At 38.7% G+C, this 17,914-nt stretch overlaps 1 protein-coding gene across 1 annotated transcript in view; it reads right to left on the bottom strand.

The window, feature by feature from the left end:
• Positions 1-17,568, bottom strand: part of LOC104080095 (complement C4-like) — a 50,177-nt gene extending 32,609 nt beyond the window's left edge. The window contains exons 1-12 of the mRNA XM_009582363.1: positions 17,426-17,568; positions 14,467-14,659; positions 13,238-13,421; positions 12,461-12,531; positions 12,062-12,147; positions 10,697-10,779; positions 9,516-9,603; positions 4,903-5,008; positions 4,598-4,721; positions 2,136-2,251; positions 1,197-1,364; positions 265-462 (exon numbers count right to left, since the gene is read on the bottom strand). Coding sequence (XP_009580658.1) covers positions 265-462; positions 1,197-1,364; positions 2,136-2,251; positions 4,598-4,721; positions 4,903-5,008; positions 9,516-9,603; positions 10,697-10,779; positions 12,062-12,147; positions 12,461-12,531; positions 13,238-13,421; positions 14,467-14,659; positions 17,426-17,490 — 1,482 coding nt within the window. The 5' untranslated portion in view covers positions 17,491-17,568. The remainder of the gene's footprint in view (positions 1-264; positions 463-1,196; positions 1,365-2,135; positions 2,252-4,597; positions 4,722-4,902; positions 5,009-9,515; positions 9,604-10,696; positions 10,780-12,061; positions 12,148-12,460; positions 12,532-13,237; positions 13,422-14,466; positions 14,660-17,425) is intronic.
• Positions 17,569-17,914: the final 346 nt, after the last annotated feature.

Raw genomic sequence — 17,914 nt, 5'->3', positions numbered from 1 at the left:
TTGTCCCTTGTTATATTGCATGACACCACCTAGGAAAGTCTGTCTCCATTATGTCTGTAATTCCTCTTCAAGTAGTTTTAGATTGCTATTAACTCACTCTCAGCCTCTTCACCAAACTGACCAAGCCCAGTTCCCTCAGCCTGTCTTGGTAGGTCAGGTGTGCTAGGACACTGATCATCTCAGTTGCCCCTTGTTGGACCCCCTCTGGTTTCCCATGTACTAGTAATCAGATAGATATTCTCTTTATGCTACTATTCTGTTTACCATATAATAGAAATAGTCAATTTTTCCACTGCCAGACTGATGAATATTATTCAAGGTGATGCGTAAGGTATCTCCAGGTGCCACAACAGTATGTGGGATGCTGATGCTGAGGTAGTTTAGGGAAGCAGACTGATATCTTTCAGCTCTGATACTGGTTTCAGGTGATTCTAATTTTTCTTTTCCCTCTTCAGCCTTTACCTGTCAGGGAAAAAAAAGACGGAGTGAGGAAAGTATCCCTCAGGAGACAATACAGAGAGTCACCCTTAATTCATATCTTGCCAGGTTATTCAGAAAATGCTGGGAAGTAAGATGAGTCACTGCTGAGACCTCATTAGCAGAACCTGGCATCAAAAAATAGGATTTTCTTTACTTTATTCTCTCACCCTCTTTTGTTTCTTGCTGTATTTGCACTTGATATTTTTCAGGCTTGGCTCTTTCTGAATCAGAATCAATGGCTCAAAATCACAAAGTGATTTTGTACTTTGGCAGCTTTTTTCCCTTTTTATATTGTGCACATAATTGAACCCTCTGAGTGTCCAGATGTAACCTACTGTCTGTATTGCTCAGGGCCTTTTCCTTCACCGTCTTCTCATCGTTTTCTGCCACTTCTCATGGTGATATTCCCTACAGTCCCATTCCCATCCTTCATGCCAGGAAAATGCACATCTGAACCACAAAAAAAGCACCACTACCTCCAATGTGTGTACTCCCAAAGCTCCAATGTACGAGAGCGTCCTTCACTTCAGTGAGACATCCCTCAGGCCCCTGGGCTTTCTAACATATCTTACGCAATCTGGACAGAGCTGTGCAGATGGTGTAAGAAATCACGTTCCACCCTCTGTGCTACTTTAATGAAAACTGATCATCTTCACAGTCTTATGAGCTGTTCTCAGCAGTATAATTTTAAACATGGAGGTTTTGGTTTTCTTTACCATTATTTGAAGCATCTGTGCATCACCAGGGATGTCAAATGTAAAGGGGATTAGACCCTCTTTATTAGAAAGTGCAGTCTTCTTCACTGGGAGTTTTCCAGGCAAGGTAACAGTAGCAGTGACAGGTAGAGAGGCAGCAGGAGAGCCATCAATCAAAGTGACAGACGCCTATTGGAAAAAAAGGTTTTTCTGTTACTTCAAGGAAGTGCCTGGGTTTAAACCAGGTTTAAAATGCCCACAAAGAAGAAGCAATTATTTTTATAAACTGAGAAGAAATACAAAACTGTACACAATAATGTTTGAAAATTGGAGCTTTGAGAGAAGGGGGTAGCAATTGACTCAGTCTGGACTCCAGCTAAGGTAAAAATCTGTGAACACAGATTAACAGCTGCCCCAGATTTTCACTTAGCATCTATTAGATTTCAGCTGATCCCAGAGATATTTGTCTTTAACTATTATAAGGTAAATTTCTAACTTTAACTCTTTGTAGAAAACTTTGTAGAAAAACTTGAAGGTGTGAAGTCTGAAAACTTAAAAATTTAAATTTTAAATTTTAATTTTTTTTTTTTTTAAAGACAATAGTTTTCAGAATTTTCATTTGATATGGGATTGATTTGATACAACATTATTATTTTAATCTTTTGATATGGAAGTGAGGAAGAGACTGCTACATGTTTTATAAAATCTTGCAGTGCAACTGTGCATAGATGACTTCCAGAACAGAAACAGTATTTTCTGGCTTCAGTTTCCCTGCTCAGGCTCTGTGTGTACAGAAATGAGACAAACCAGACCCACAAACAGCATCTCTGTGTTGGACCTGTTCCTAAGGTCTCTGTCCGACAGAGCTCCCACTGGATCAGATAAGGATTTTATAAACAGGACAGATATAAATCCCTTTCTATGGAGGCAAGTGGACACAGTCGGCTAAATAATACATACCACAACTGAGAAGGGAGCTCCAGGCACAAAATACTTTTTGGTGTTAGAGAGATCAACAACATAAGGAGATTTCACAAACTTCACATTGCTGAGTTCCTCTTCCCTCATCTCACCACCTGTTAATATCAAACAGTACGTGTTGCTATGGGAGCAATAACTATGTACTTGCATATTACCATAGCATCCATAATTTCTGTTTTCAAGATTAATTGCATTTTTAGCAGCGTATATAAAGAAAACTGAAATATGATCACTCCCCAAAGAGTTTCAGTCCTGAAAGAGGAAGAGATGGGTACAGGCGGATGGGGAACACAACCAGAGACAGGCCAGTGCAAGGGCAGTGCAACGTGTGCAGTGCTCCAGCGAGCCAGCACTGGCAGGTGTGTGCTCTCAACAGCTCAGACACAGAGACCTGCAAAGTGGTTTGTTACTCACAAGATAAAAATTCCCCTCTAACTCATCAATTGGAACAAGGTGCCTGCAACACAGAGCACACTGGTACCACAGGAACCACTGCACTGTGCACCTCCCTTTCTGAGCTGTCGGGCTTCGTTCCTGGGGGAAGGCTACATCAAAGTCCAAAGTAAAAGTCACTCAGAATCAGTAGGGGGGTTTGGACATGAGATCTCTAATTTTCTGAAAGAGGGTTTTTTTCATTTTTGACTACTGGTGAGAGTTAATATTACCTAATATCATCTTCTGCAACTTTGCACCTACAAGACAGCTTGAGCATCTGCTTCCCATCTAAGATTCTTCTAGTTAAACCACTCATTCTTCTAGTTAACTTCTAGTTAACCTACTACCCATAACTACTTCTAAAAAAACAGTTGCATGACTTGCTTTAAACTAAGTGCATTTCAATGTCCTTGTTTTCCACTTTAACACTCCAAGGTTGAGAGATGTCAGTAAAGCCCACCAGCCTTGCCCTGTCATGCGTACAATTAATACCAAACCCAGCAAGTACACAAGTGGGGAGGCAGCCTGCCTGTGGGGGAAAGAGGAAGCACGCACAGCGTGGTAGAGACCACGCCACACCATGAGATCTTATGTCCATCATGCTGGTGTGGTAGCGGGAGGTCTTTCAGCCCCTTTTGCTCTTGCAATAAATGTTGCTGCAATAATGCATGTAAGTACCTACAGTAGATTATATTAAAGAACTGCAGCTGCAGTGCATTGGACTTAATTTTAGGATTCTAAGGAATGCTAATTAATATTTAGGATTTTTAGGAATTTTTAGGATTCCAATAATTCTAAACTAAGTAAACAGACTCCTTCTATAGCCAATGGGAACAGACACCTTTAGAGTGCAGTTCATCCCATCCATTCTCTGTACTGACTATACAAAGTGCCTGAGCATCAAACTCCAGCTAGATACTTTACTTTCAGATATCTAAAATAAAAGGGATCAATCTCCCTATAAACAACAGGAGGAATCTTGCCCATGTTGGAAAGGTCAGCTTCATCGCAGATTCAACTTCAGAGGTCAGCACTGAAGTTGCACCTCTCACCTCAGCCTCGTATGCCTATTAATAACACTCGCTACAACCCAAATAACCCATCGACCTCTGCATCCAGTTCAACTCAGTGCTCACTTGTGGGTAGCTCTAAAATATCTGGGGGCCTACTCAATGTGCTTAGCACTGCTGTGAACAAATGTTTACACAAATCCCTTATAGTGATCTCTGGAAATATTTATCTGTCCTCTAGGAAAACAAAGGCAAACAGCCATTAAAAGCTTCTGGATAGGCATGCGCCAGGCTCATGTCCCAGATGAACAGCAAGACCAAGCTGTTTGAACTATATTGTACTTGTGCATATGCCAAGCATGAGAGTCTGATAAAACTGTGGGAAGGCATGAGAGGACAAGCAGGACTTAAAACAGCTAGATCTTCTTCTGCATCGCCCTGTGGCTGTAGTTCATATGCCTCACCTTTAGATTGACAGCTTAGCCAGCTGAGGTACAAAGCAAGCTAAGATACCAAGCTCAACTAATAACTTTTTGTGTATGGAACCTGTAGACATGGCTGAGGCAAGTGCTCAAACAAGATCTCAAGGGGAGCAATATATTTGCGTTCATACAGGTGTCTGGTGCCACTTCAGATGGATTAGGTTATCTTAGATATCCTCACAAGGCTGTTTAATATGGGACAGACCCTATAGGAGAGTACTTACAGTACTGTAAGTACAGGAGTACTTCCACCGGAGCAGCAGTGGAAGACCACACAGAACTACATAGGGCATTTAAAGTGGTACTGGAGATTTGTATTCAGATAAGTGAATCCCACCTGAGATTAATTTGTGCACAGAAGGGGGTCAGATGAGACTGTCATGCACAATTGCACAAGCAAGCTTTGCAATGAAGATTGGTCCACTGGGACAAGGTTTCCCACATGAAGGATCCCACTAGAGAAAGATCAATTTAAATATTACAGACCGTATCAGCTAAGGCATAGTGTACTCACTTGCAGTTTCTACAGTGGTAACAGCAACATATAAATGAAACCCTTCCAGAGTAGAAATACTCTTTCTTAATTTCTCTTCCAGAAGTGGTGTATTTAAAGTAACTCTTCCTCTTCCATTTTGAATCTAAAACAAAAGTAGAAAAAATAAAAGTGACAGCCCTTGCTGGTTTGTTGCCATTAAAATAAAAAAATTGTTGCTTATAGTATGACTACGGTATTACAGGGATCGATATTTCAGTGATTTCTGACAACATTCAGCCCACCTGGGATAAATCAGAATAGTTCCTCTGAACTACAATACTTACTGATAGCTGTTGTTCCAGGCCTGGAAGAAAGACTTTTTTCTCATTTTCATCAATTATGCCAAATCGCACATATGAAACACCTTGAATCCCTTTCCCGTAAGAGTGTCTTTGGAAGGAAGAAAAGTGAGGAGGTGAATTATTACATTAATAAAAAGCAAGCATAAATCAAACTAATAATTTTATGTTGAAATGAAGCAGGGATATCTGTAGGCATCCCATCTGCAACTAATAGCTTGGAACCAGAAAAATAGTCACACTCACTGATAACACAAACAGAAAGACTTTTACTGGTCTGTGTACAAAGTGGTGATTTCAAGTGCAGACAAATATATGGAGTAAATCACATTGGCAGAATCACATGTGGAGACATCATCCCCTTCAAAGGGAGCAAGGGAGGTATCCAGTCCACTTAGCTTGAATGAACAGCTAGTTCCTTTGTATAAGACACCTCATGAGCAGAGCATTAAATAGAGGGCCAGAGAATCATCTTAGGGACTGATATAAAGTATTTGGCACCTCTGAAGACCTCCAGAGACAGATTCTACCCACTGAAATTTTAATACCTGCATTAGGCAGAGTAGACACCCTCCGCCCCATGTCTTTCCTGTGGATTTAGGCAGTGTAGCACAGGGACTTCTTGTAAGTGAAATATTTACCAGATAGGTATCTGGCCAGAACACCCCTGAACTCTCCACATAGGTCATGGAGAGAGAGGATAGGGCATATTGTTGCATCTGGCAGGCTCCTCACTCAAGGAAACCCTGGCACCCTCCAGCAGCACGGCATGCAATGTGCTACATGAGACCTGTCACGGCCATGGTGGTGTCTTTCGCTTGTGGAAATCCTGCTTCATCTCAGTTCTGTAATGGCTTATTTTTGTTTAAACAAAGCCTCTTTCAAATTGACCTGATCAGCAGCACTGATCTATACCAGTGAAACTAACTGAGAGGCAGTGTTATTAAAAACTGCTTAAAATGCCAGAACTAACAACTGTGGAAAACAACAGTCAATATACCAAATAACTGTTCATTACATGCATGGCCAGTTCAGAGAAATAAGTTCAGTTATCAGGAATTCCATATGTTGATTTTGATGAAAGTCAGGCAGGCCTGTGTAGCACCACTAGGACCTTTTCCAATAGAGAAAAGAACAGTATCCAGTCATTCAACCCCATTTTTCCTCTTAAATAACGATGACGTTAATGAGTAGTGAGGTATATATGAAGAAGTTGCACAGTCCATAAACTCATAATTGAGTGCTGCAATAACATAAAGAGAAAATTTTAGGAAGGATTAAAATATTAAAGCCAGTTATCTGATATCACTTCATATCACAGTATCAAGTAATCATGATTAAAGCTAATAATTACTCAATAGTAAGAAGTAAGTAAAGAACAGTTAGTAAGGAAGTGAAGGTGAGCAAGAGGAGATTAGAAGAGTTGAGTTTGTTCAGCCAAGCAAAAGGAGGTGGATACAGGGTTCTGTCTCTCTCTTAAGGTGCGCTAGGGAAAGGAAGGATCAGCACAGTCCAGGCGAAGAGCTCAAGGACAATGGGGAGAAGACCAACAGGGTATAAGCTGGCCAGGGATGAATTTAGACCAGCTCTACTAAACCCCCTGTCTTCCACAGCAGGCCGCATGCAGACCTGGGGTGGACCTTGGCCTGTGCTTCCTCCCGAAACATTTCCAGGATTTGTTTGGGGAGTGCTCTATGGCTGAGGCCAAGCCCTTGCCATGCACCAGCTGAGCCATTGGCAGCCAAGCTCTGGGGCTCAGGAAGCTTTCCTGGAACTGTTTAATTTACTACCCAGGTGGCTCTTTTCTGGTGTCATATTCAAATGCAAACAAAGGTCCTACTGTATGAGAATAATTCCTCATATAAGGAAAGAATCTAAGAAATAATATCTCAAAAGATATTAAATAATGTTTGAGTATAATAATAATTTGTTTGATGCTCTCAGTTTGGAGGGCTTTCCAGAGTCAAACACAAGATGAAACACAAATGGTCACGGTAGTGATGCTACTTTAGTCACATGCACTCACATAGTTCAATGCTAATATTTAATTCCTATTTAACTAAAGGCTACTGTAAGCCTAATTACTTGCAAGGTTACTTACTGCCAGTGCTTGACAAAGTCACAAACTTTGGTTGTATAGACCAGGCTTTTTTATTCTTATCTGTATACTATATTAGCAATTTCTATACCTAGATCTTCGTCCCTTCTGTATTGACTGTCTCCTCTCTGCCATCCCCATCAGTTACTGAGATAGACACAAACTATCCAATGGTGATTTATCAATAACATATTCTTATACTGTTCAATTATGTGTATGTTTGTAAAAGGCAACTCTCAAAGGGGCTTTGCTTAGGAAACTTAATGAAATACATTGATAAAATTATACAAGCTATTCTGTAGAATTAGTAAGTTATTAGAATCTAACTTCACTGTTAAAACATCTCCCAACAATGTCATGTGTATATTTTTGTATTATTCAAAAATAATTGCAAACCATTAATAGCCAAAATAATAGAAGTGAATGGATACAATAAGCTTTAGAGGCTTCAAAAATAAATACCGATTATTTAATAAAATATACACACTTCACTTTCCACTATCTTGGGTATCATTACTGTACAGAAAATTTGCCCACTGTTTAACACTAAATATATTTAACAATACTAGCTACAATAACTCTGTGTGATCCTATTTGTGGTTTTGTGTTAAAGAATCTTAAGGAACATGGTGAATCAACCTCAAAAGCCATGAGGTGTGACTTATTTTTTAAGGAGCTGTTCTTAGTGAAGGTCTGACATTACTTGCTGATACTGTGTGTTCAACTCTCTGCTGATGCATCAAAATTGCCCTGAAATAAATCTGAGCTTTTGTCTAGATAGGGAGAAATAAACAGAATAACTATTTCAGTGTTATATAGATAATGCAGAGTACCTTATTTCAAGAGATACATTTCTTCCATATCAACTATCCAGCATGTTTGGCAGTATCCTAAAACCCTACTCATTTGACAATATTTGCTAATATTATTTTCTGACCTTTAAAGATATAAAAATTTAGGAATCCACAGAAACAAAGAAAATAAAACGTGAGCAAAAAGGTGATCAGTCTCCTCACTCCTTTGAAACTGAAAAGATTTCTCCCAACTATAAGAGAAGGCCAGCTGCCTCCAGCTGCCTGTTCTCATTTCATAAAGTTAATTCCTCTTCAGAAAAAAAAAAAACCATAAACTTCTGTTCCAGTGCAGTATTGAGTTTGTTTTTGCCAATTTCTAGTATACTGTTTTTCATAAAGGAACTTCACATACTCTTTCAATATGATACCATTTCCATACCATGATTTTTTTTTTTTTGCACCGAGTCATCTTTAAAACAGATTTAAAATCTAACTGTAAATAAAATTTATAACATCTGAACTAATGCCACACTGAACCACTTCACTTAAATGACTGGCATGTAGATCCTGGACTTACAAATCTCATATAAACATATCCTACCAAAGTCATCAACTCCAGTTGCATGAGTGGTGACTTCAGTGAAAAGGAGATACAACGCTGAGTCTCCAGAGAAATATTTGATTTCTCTCTCCACCTTCCCAATATGCAAGGTGGCCAGGATATTTCTAGTCATTTTGGATTCCAGCTGAGTGGTAAATAAAGGAAGGCAGTCCTAACAGGCAGTAATTTAGTATTTCCACCCCTAAGAAACTTGAAAATTCAACAGCTAAGGAGGCTTGATATATGTTGATGAGCCACTATTAGGTCATACAGCAAATTTAGATCTGTCAGTGTGGGACCAAAAACACCAGAGCCACACAGCACAAAATATTTATTCAATCTAGGTTCAGTCTGATTCTTCCAAAGTATTCAAGATATTTTGATGGGTTAAATTTTCATTGCCTGACTTTCTAAGTTACTCTGTGTTTGATGCCATTCTAATTTGATATGGGATCAGGTGTAGTTCATTCTCCATAGAACCCTGCCTTGTGGTTTGGCTAGTCTGATAGCTTTGTAGGCATGTCTCATCCAGATCAGTGTCACACTACTGTGCAGTAATGCACTTGTCTGTAGTGATGGTCATGGAAACTCCTCTGATTGACTGTATTCACCTGGAAGCATTTCTGCATAAAATCATTACTCTCAAATAAGCACTAGCTTATTACTTCCAAACTTCACTGGGCTTTGAGAAAATTTCATACTCAAACTTAAATCCATCTCTACTTGAGTTACATTAAATAGCAACGTCTGAGGCTTTAGAATGTTTCTAAATATTTAAACCAAAAAGTATAAAGAAAATCAGGTTATCGGTTTGCCTGGAACCTTACCTAGCAACACAGAGGAGAATCCTAAATAGTCACCTTTTTACTAGCAAACTAAAATAGTCAGAAAATCTTGTTCCATTTTGATCACCACCACTTGAACCCACGTAGCATTTTACACTGATGTCTCAAGTTAGTGGTGGAAACAGAGTATATAAGAATAAAGTCAGATTCAAGTAAAGCCAAAAGCTGATTAACTGTTAATGACAAGAAAAAGGAAGAAGCTGCAAAATTCATTATCTACTTATCTGCCTCCTAAAGCACCTTGCTGTGAGCACACCTACTTTGCCTCAATATCAAACACAAAGTTTTCATTCCCGATGTGGTAGTATGGCTGAAGTGGGATGAGTTTGACTTCAAAAGATGGAAGTTCTGCATGAAAAAAAGAAGACAAAAGGTCATGACATGCAGGTTTCAAACATACCTTAAACTTCTGGCATGTGGCAACACCCACTGAGAAGATGCAGCTGCGCTGAGAGGATGTTTTAGTTTGAATGAGCAGTGCACTTCTGAAGCAAATCTCCTGATCATCTTCCCTTATTCTTCTTTGCTTCACGTAGTAGAGCAGTCTTTGAGCACACAAAATTGATTTATTTACAGTGAAAATAAGTCAGAAGCTAAGTTCTAACTGCTAATGGTCATTAAGTGCCCTGGACTAGAAGCAGTCTGAAGTAAATCCACCCTGCAATGGGTTGAGTGTGGACATGAGGTCCTCAGCATCAGCTGTGTCACTCTGCAGTCTGCTCCTATAAAGCCAAACTATTTGCTACTGTAGATATAGCCAAAGTAATTTGCTCTTGGATGTAGGTGTTTGCAGAGGATGCAGTAGTCCCCACTATTCTGTTACATCCACTAGCTAAGGCAAAACCAGTTTTGTTAAACTGAGATTTTTGTATAATCCTGAGGTTTTCTTTAAGAAAAAAAAACCCCACACTAAATTTTATGAGAAAGCTTAATTTCAGCACAAATAAATTATACCCCAAATTGTTAAATTTCTACATTTTTACTTTTTCCACAATGCCCTTACTTTTCTTTAAAAAAGCTTCTCTGAGTATAGGAACAACTCTAATCAACTTCCAAACTGAATTCTACTGAGAGAAAATAAGTACCTTTTTCTTCATTCTAGTCTTTATTGAAAAGTTCAGCCAGAATTGCAATGATTTTAAAATGGAGCTCATCTCCATTTTTTTCTGCAGTAGGAGAGCCCTTCCAAAAAAGGATGTTTTGTGAAAAATGTTAAAGTTACTAAGTCTGTACAAAAATAAAGGTTTTTTTTTGAATATAAGTGGAAGGCACACAAAACCAGAGTTCTCCTTCTGTGCATCAGAGATAGCAACGAGGCACTGAAACACTGTGAATCTTGTCCTTAGTACCTAACTACGGCCAGGTTTAATCACTGCAGTATATCTTTTAACGCATATTGATGACTTCATATATTTATAATGCAAGTTAAATATTCTCTTACCATAATTTTTAACTTCAAATTCAGCAGAAACATTGGACATTTCATATTGACGAAACCAGGCTTTGATTTTCCAAGTTCCAGGCCTAAAGTTCAGATTCAGCAGAAAACAATTAATTAGGATTCCTCAGATATTTTATGATGCTAATATATTTAAATTATCACTAAATGCTACTATTTTCCTTGCTTTGATCTCATCCCAAACTAATTTAGTAATGGATTTCTCTTTGGGAGAAGTCAGCAACATATTTCCAAATGTCCTAGGAAACACTCAAAAAGACTTTATGAGGAACTGCAAGATAACGTATTTGCAATCCACTTGTAACATGCACTGCCTTTGAAAAGACCTCAGAAATAGAGAACTCATCATATATTTCTATAGCTTACCTTCACTGTCAAAATCTACAATGCAAGAACACACTGAATATTACATAAAAGCTTGATTGTTTGAAATCAGAGGTAATTAATTACACTTTGCAAACTGAGCCCTTACAGAAGTGTTCTCCTGAACGTAGTCATATGGTTGAGCAGATATTTAAGCAGTTTGCTAAAGTGTTCCTTACCAGGATAAATGTTGATAATTGCAGCATATTAAAATTCTGGACTCATCTCTCCAAGATGAGATGCTTAAAGGTAAAAAGATATTAACCATAGGCTCAATCTCTGCTCCATGGTGAGAGAAAGACAAAAGGAATTACAAAGGTAATTCGAGCAATTCAGCAGTTAAAAATCTTAAGTACGTCAACAGGTAAGGGGGATGAATCTGGATGGTTTGATCCTGCTAATAGGAGGCGTGGTTGGTCCTCCTCACTTTAGACATTATACTGTGAGGTCTTTCATCTGTGTAGGTCCCCTTGGGCTCCCCTACAGCCAATGGAGAGAAGCAGACAGTGCTGAGGCATGGAACATCTCATCCTGACATAGGCATCTAAAAGAGGCCAGGTGAATCGCAGCCTATATATGCGACTTTCTCTCCAGTGTCAGAGAAGGGAGTGTGGGGTGACTAGCTCAGGTGTAGACCCTGGCACGGCAGGAGGCTCCAGGGCTGGTTCCAGAGCAACCACATGCGGTTCCCTGCTGTCACTGTCCTGCTGACAGTGTGCCGTGGTGCTTCCCAGGTGTAATCAAAGCAAAACTGCTTTGATCTACCTTGGCTTTAGTCTACCTTGCATCTCCCTGCTGTTCTAAATGAATGGTAAAGCAGACAATACACAGTAAGAAAAAAGAGAAGAGGGGAAAACAAGGAAGCAGAGCAGGAAGAAAGGAAGAGAAGGGCAGGATTCTGTTTTTAGTTTGAAGATAGTTCTGCTACAAGAGACATTTTGACATGTGAACTCTTTCAATGCACAAGACACAGCAGTAACCTACTCGGCAATGTCAGGTATTTCAAAGTTTTCACTGAACGCTGTTTTTATTTTCCGGTCTGACTTTTTAACCACCATCCCTTTTGAGTTCTGTTGAGAGAGAGAAAACAAACATAAAGTTATGCACCAAGTGTCAAGCATTTACATCCAAAAGCTCAAGTTCATATACTAGTCCTAAGGAAGAGAAAATGCCGTATTTACTTTCCTACTTTAACATTCACTTTACCTTTCCCTCCACGCTCCTGATATTGGCCAAAAATGACTAAACATATCTCACAATATGTAAATACTGATTTCTGGAGAGGAGTCATAGCTACAATTTTACTCTTGGTTCTTTTCTGGAAGTTTTTCATAGTGCCTGTGCTGAAGAAGCACCCATTAAAAGTGTTTTTTGTATACTTACTAGCACAGCAACTGTAACTGTGTCATCTGTTGGCCTCATAGCATTGTCCAGAATGAAGATCCTGTATTTTACTGTTTAACAGAAGAATAAAATGTGTCCACATATTTATTTCTGGCCTTTCTAGACAGTAATTATTACAAGCTCTAAACGGAGTTACTGAATTTAGGATAAGAGACTTTCTTTTAATGAAAAGAATTCTAAGAAATTTCAAAAAAGAATTGCATTCTTCCATAGGCTTCACATGTTACATGACCAAACAAATACCTCTTTGAAACAAATTCAAAAAAATACTCAGGGAGCTTCACTCACTTTTGTATTCCTTCTGCAGTCAAGGGCTGCAACCAAACTCAAGACCTCCCTCTCTTGTTACTTAATTAAATTGTTAAGTAACAAAACAGTTGTGATCTTATAGTGCAAAGGATACTTATCACTGGTGTTGCAAGCAGAGGAATAGGGTTTTTTTTGTGGGGTTCTCACAATTTTATTTTCCAAAAGAAAGTCATTATTACGCTTTTTGAACAAAAAGGAGCAGATTTTGTTTGGCTCCTGCTAGAAGAGAGAACGACTTTTTGACTCCGGTGGCATTTCCACATGGGTTGCTGCAATGTGCAGAACAGACCCTGCAGAAGCCCTGGCTGCATGGACTGGCTGGTATGCACAGAGATAGCCGGGGTTAAACGAGAAGGATTTACATTAGGAAGGATCAAGTCATTATTACTTTTTCTAATTATGCCCTTGTAACATCTATATTCTGAAACGCAGGTTTTGTATTTTAACCTTTGGAACTTGGTGTGTATATAGGCTTATCTGTCTGAATAAAAATGTAGCCTTTCTTGGCAGACAGGAGGATGCGAGTGCTTTGAACGGTCTCCTTATAAAGCTCCCTGCTTTCGGTGACTAGCAGAACATACGGCCGATTACTCTTCTTGAACAGATCCTGTTGCAGAGTCCCTGGCTTGACCTGAGAGGACAAAAAGAAAAACCCCACAGAGTCAGGCATGAACCTGCTAACTTTGAAGCCACACAGCTGAGGGCCAAAACCAGGTGAAGTGCTTAAATATTTTTATTAGCACCATTCAACAGAAGGTACTCAATTATATCTTTCTCACTGGGTGTTATATCTTTCTTACTGGGCAAATATTTCTTTGTAAGTAGAAATACTACCTCATCCCCCACTTTCCACCATAGAAATACACATTCTTCTGTCCAATGGCAATAACTGAAGCCCAGTGACTTTTCTTCAGTCTACATGCATGTTAAATTCCAGTTACCATGTCATTTGGTAGCTGTAGCAGCATCCTGTAATCCTTCATTTGCTAAAATCTTGGCTATCAGCTTTACCTCATGCAGGTTAATACGATGTTTCTAAACATCCTGCTCAAGAAGAACCTGATTTGAAAGCTCAGCTTTTAGCTTTGGGAGTAATCAATCAGTCTTGCTGTGTGCTGTTTTCCAACCAAATAGCCCAAACCAGTACTCCTGAACTAAATGCTGCCAGACTTCAAAGAATCATGTCAGAAGCAAATGATGCAAAGCAGGATGTAAAGTACAATTAATTAACTTAGAGGTTTGCAGAAACATCGTAGGCTTTGGACTGAGAGATTGTGCATTTTTCAAGGTTTCCCCTGTTTTGTAAAATGGCCAATATGCCAAAGGCATGAATGCAGTCTTAGTTTAAGTGATGCAGAACAACAGTCATAAAACAATTAAATGTTTTTAAATATAATTTAATCACTGATCTACAGTGATGAAAAGATCTTTCATCACCATGTTACAAAACCTTGGGCTTGCTTGTTGGGCAAACAAAAGAGCACTCACAATCACCACTGAAATTATATTAGGCATTGTTTTGTTAGCTGGTTGGGTGAACAGGGTCACTGGAATTGGTGTTTTGTCTTCTGTCTCTAGGGATCTGTGTTGTCTCTGTTCCAATGTATTCCTAGTACAGATTCTGTGATTTTTATCACCAGACTAAAACATTTACATCACTAAGATGGTAGACTCACCATTACTTTTTTCATCTCTTGGTAGTTGTTATCCTGGTTAAGGTTAAAGGTGATCCTCTCTGATAGGAGCTTATTTTTTGTCTCATCTTTGAAGTACGCAGCAACTTGCACAGGGCGCTGTGCTCCATGGACTTGAACAGTTATTGTCTCATGTGTGCCCACATGTACCACATTTGGGGCAGTAATGAGAAATCTAAACCAACATAGAAACAGATTATCCAGTATGTAGGCTGACTTTCACATAATACAAGAATGTCCAGCCAATATAAATTTTAAAGAAAAAAACCAGACTCTCACAGAATAGTTGAACCTGGGACTTGTGGAGATCACCTAGTCCAATGGCCCCCTTGTTAGTCAGAGTAGAGGTTAAAAGAAGACAGTTTCTCTCCGACTGATCCCAAATTCTGAACCATCACATTTAGGTCCTACAAAAGATCGGTCCCTATAGACAGGAGTGAAAAAACCCTGCAATATGTCTCAGGGACTGCCAATGCCATTTATAGACTGGTTTAACTCAGAGGAAGTTCTATAAACTCAACTTTCTGGAAACAAAACCAGGCCATGCATTAAGAGACAATGAATATTTATGTATTCATAAATACATATTTGGTACTCTGAAGTCATGTATCTTCATGTACTAACACCCACATTATACCAGCTTATGCTTTAATATGTCAGGAGGTATCGATTTCCTATATAACTTTATGTATGGGTTTTCAAGTAGCTGATCTTCATTCAGATGTGACTGTTTGTGAAATGCTGGCAGGGAGAGACCACAGAAGGTGAGACCACAGCCCTGTGAAGGGCTGAGTTGGAGGCTAAACTGGTTGGGATTTAGTTTTTTCCCCTTTATTACTTTCCTTTATTCTTAACTCTGCTCTGGTGCTTCCTGGTAATTATTTTCATGACCTTTAAAATGTAGATCATCATTCTTGCCCTCTTTTTTTCAAGTATCTTTTACACACAAAAATCAGAGCACTATGTGAAGGACTATGTCTTAATAGTATAATGGCACATACACAAAGAATAGTTCTGAGCTCAAGAAAGCTGCTTTTGGAAAATGATTATTCTGCAGAAGACTTCTAAAATGAAAGGTAAATGATTTTACCATTACCAGAATGGGTTGGCTGAACTTTCTCTTTTCTAACTTTTTTTTTAAAAAATGTTTCTTCTTTCTTAAATTTATAAAATGAAAGGTGGGGTATAGAAAGAAGGGAATAAAACTAATATTTTTTTTTTCCAAATGAAACTCAAATTTACTTCCTTTTTTTCTGATAATAACCATGGTGCACTGTGAAAACAGAATAAAAATAATCTCACTCCTTCCATATGATTAGTGAAATGCATCATAGGTGGTCTGAGTCTTTACACAAACATAGGGATCTTGGAAAAGAAAAACAGAACAGCCTTCAATAAAAATTAAATGTTTTATCATTTTTACCTATACATTTGTGAAAATACTTTCTAACATTTCTAGTTTACAACGAATGATGAAACTTGTCTTTCAGTTACATCTACCCTCATGCAATGCTTGATTCTGATGTTTATTGTTTTCATTTATCTCACTGTTTTTTCTAATTCATTAGTCAGACAGGTTTAGCATCTATATACTTTCAAATGCTTGAATGTTGAGAAGAAAGTTTTCATTTTCAGTTGTGTTCGTTGTATTTTCTCAGTGGCATTGAAGGGGTTTTACTCTAAAAGTGTCACTGCATCACCCACTCAGATTCTATTGACTCTAGCAAAAGGTGAGTGAACTTACACAGACGACCTGTCTTCACATGTGGAAAAGAGTATGTAATTTTTGCTCTCTGCCATAGCCTTCAGAAATTCAGGGTGGTTTTTTTTACAGCAGTATTGTCAGTTTTTTAAAAATTTACCTATGCAATAGCTGGGGCAGGCAGGGTCACTAGCCTACACCGCCCATAATTTCAGCTAGCGAGACACAACCCAGATCTGGTCTCGAAGCATCATGATGATATTTTCCTGATATAATGTTCAGTTTCATATAACTAGTACATTCAGCACCTTGTTTCCCACATCCATTTACCTCAGAAAAAAAATATTTCTGTCCCTGTTTCCACCAAGATTTTCTCACAGCCGAAAAAGCCAGTGTTTTATTGAAGATGAAGTGTGTACCAAGATGCGTCATTAGCACCAATATCAAGTTTCTGTGGGGCTGTAGTTTTCATGCTGATATGGAAACTAGAGGTCAACACCAGACTGCAGGCAGGAGTCTGCACCTGGTTAAAACCTCAAAAGAAGAGAAATAAGTATTTAGAACTGGAGATAGGCTCAAAGGTGGGCTGACATGGAAGGAGAAGAGGTTTTGTCCTGCCCGCCCCAATATCTCATCAAAGTTCTCCTCTGGCTATGCCAAGTACCTGAATCTACTTGATCCTGGTGGGAACAAAGCAAGAGTCTCTTTTCCTGTACCTCTGCCCTACAGATACAGGTCAATCTGAAGAACCTTTAACATGCTCCATAGGTTTTCTCAGAGAGTTACTTCTATTTCCCAAACCCAGGAATTTGTCCAACTAGAAGAACCAGTATCAACATATGTAAATCTCCACTAAAATAGAGGATAAGTACAGAAAAATCCTGAAGCTCTCCCAAATGTGAAACCTTTTCTTTCTGCAATGTATAAATCGATTACAGAAAGGAGAGTTATTCTTTTCCAAGATTTTCAATCTGGTAAATGTCGTGAACTAAAGATGAACAAGCAGCAATAACAGCATGAACATCATGCTTTAGTAGGACATTTTTAATTATTTGTTACTGAATGGAGATCTCTGCCCTTAAAAAGTGCCTTAAAAGGGCAGTTTTAAGCTCTTCACTTTTTACCTATTTAAGGCTATACAAATTTTCAGTGGATTTTCTATCAAGACCATTAGCATTTCTGACTTTCTCTTGCAAGGGATTTGTTAGGAGTGAAGAATTAATAACAAAATGTACTTACGATGGTGCTTGCTGTGTATTGGATAACAGCGAACAAAAGCTCATCAAAAATACCAGCCTTTCCATTGGAAAACTCTACAACATCTGCAAAACAAAAATACCAAACAGCCACCGTCAATCTGCTCTTGAGGTGCAGGTTGTAAGAAATGGGCTGATGGCATACTGCAGCAAAGAACGTTACGTACCCCAGTTATTTATTAATAACTTGCAAAACTGTGCAACCAATAATGACAGACATGCTAGTGATACACAAATTAATAGCCTGGGAGAGACATTCTGGACTAAGCCAGAATTTTATGTTTGATTATTCATTCATTCTCTTCCCAGCTTCACTATTTTCACATGATAGCAACTAAAAATCATGCAGAGAGAAGTTTTCACAAATACTGCAAAGGTAGTCTCAAAACCAAACAAGACACCATGGCTAAAAGAGTGGCTGTAAAGCACTTCTAAATGGGGACAAATGCAAGAGACGGGTCCCTTCTCTATG

Source organism: Fulmarus glacialis, unplaced genomic scaffold (genome assembly GCF_000690835.1).
Source record: "Fulmarus glacialis isolate BGI_N327 unplaced genomic scaffold, ASM69083v1 scaffold9927, whole genome shotgun sequence".
Taxonomy (NCBI): domain Eukaryota; kingdom Metazoa; phylum Chordata; class Aves; order Procellariiformes; family Procellariidae; genus Fulmarus; species Fulmarus glacialis.
The sequence above is the reverse complement of the archived record's forward strand: the minus strand, read 5'-3'. Positions and strand labels throughout refer to the sequence as shown.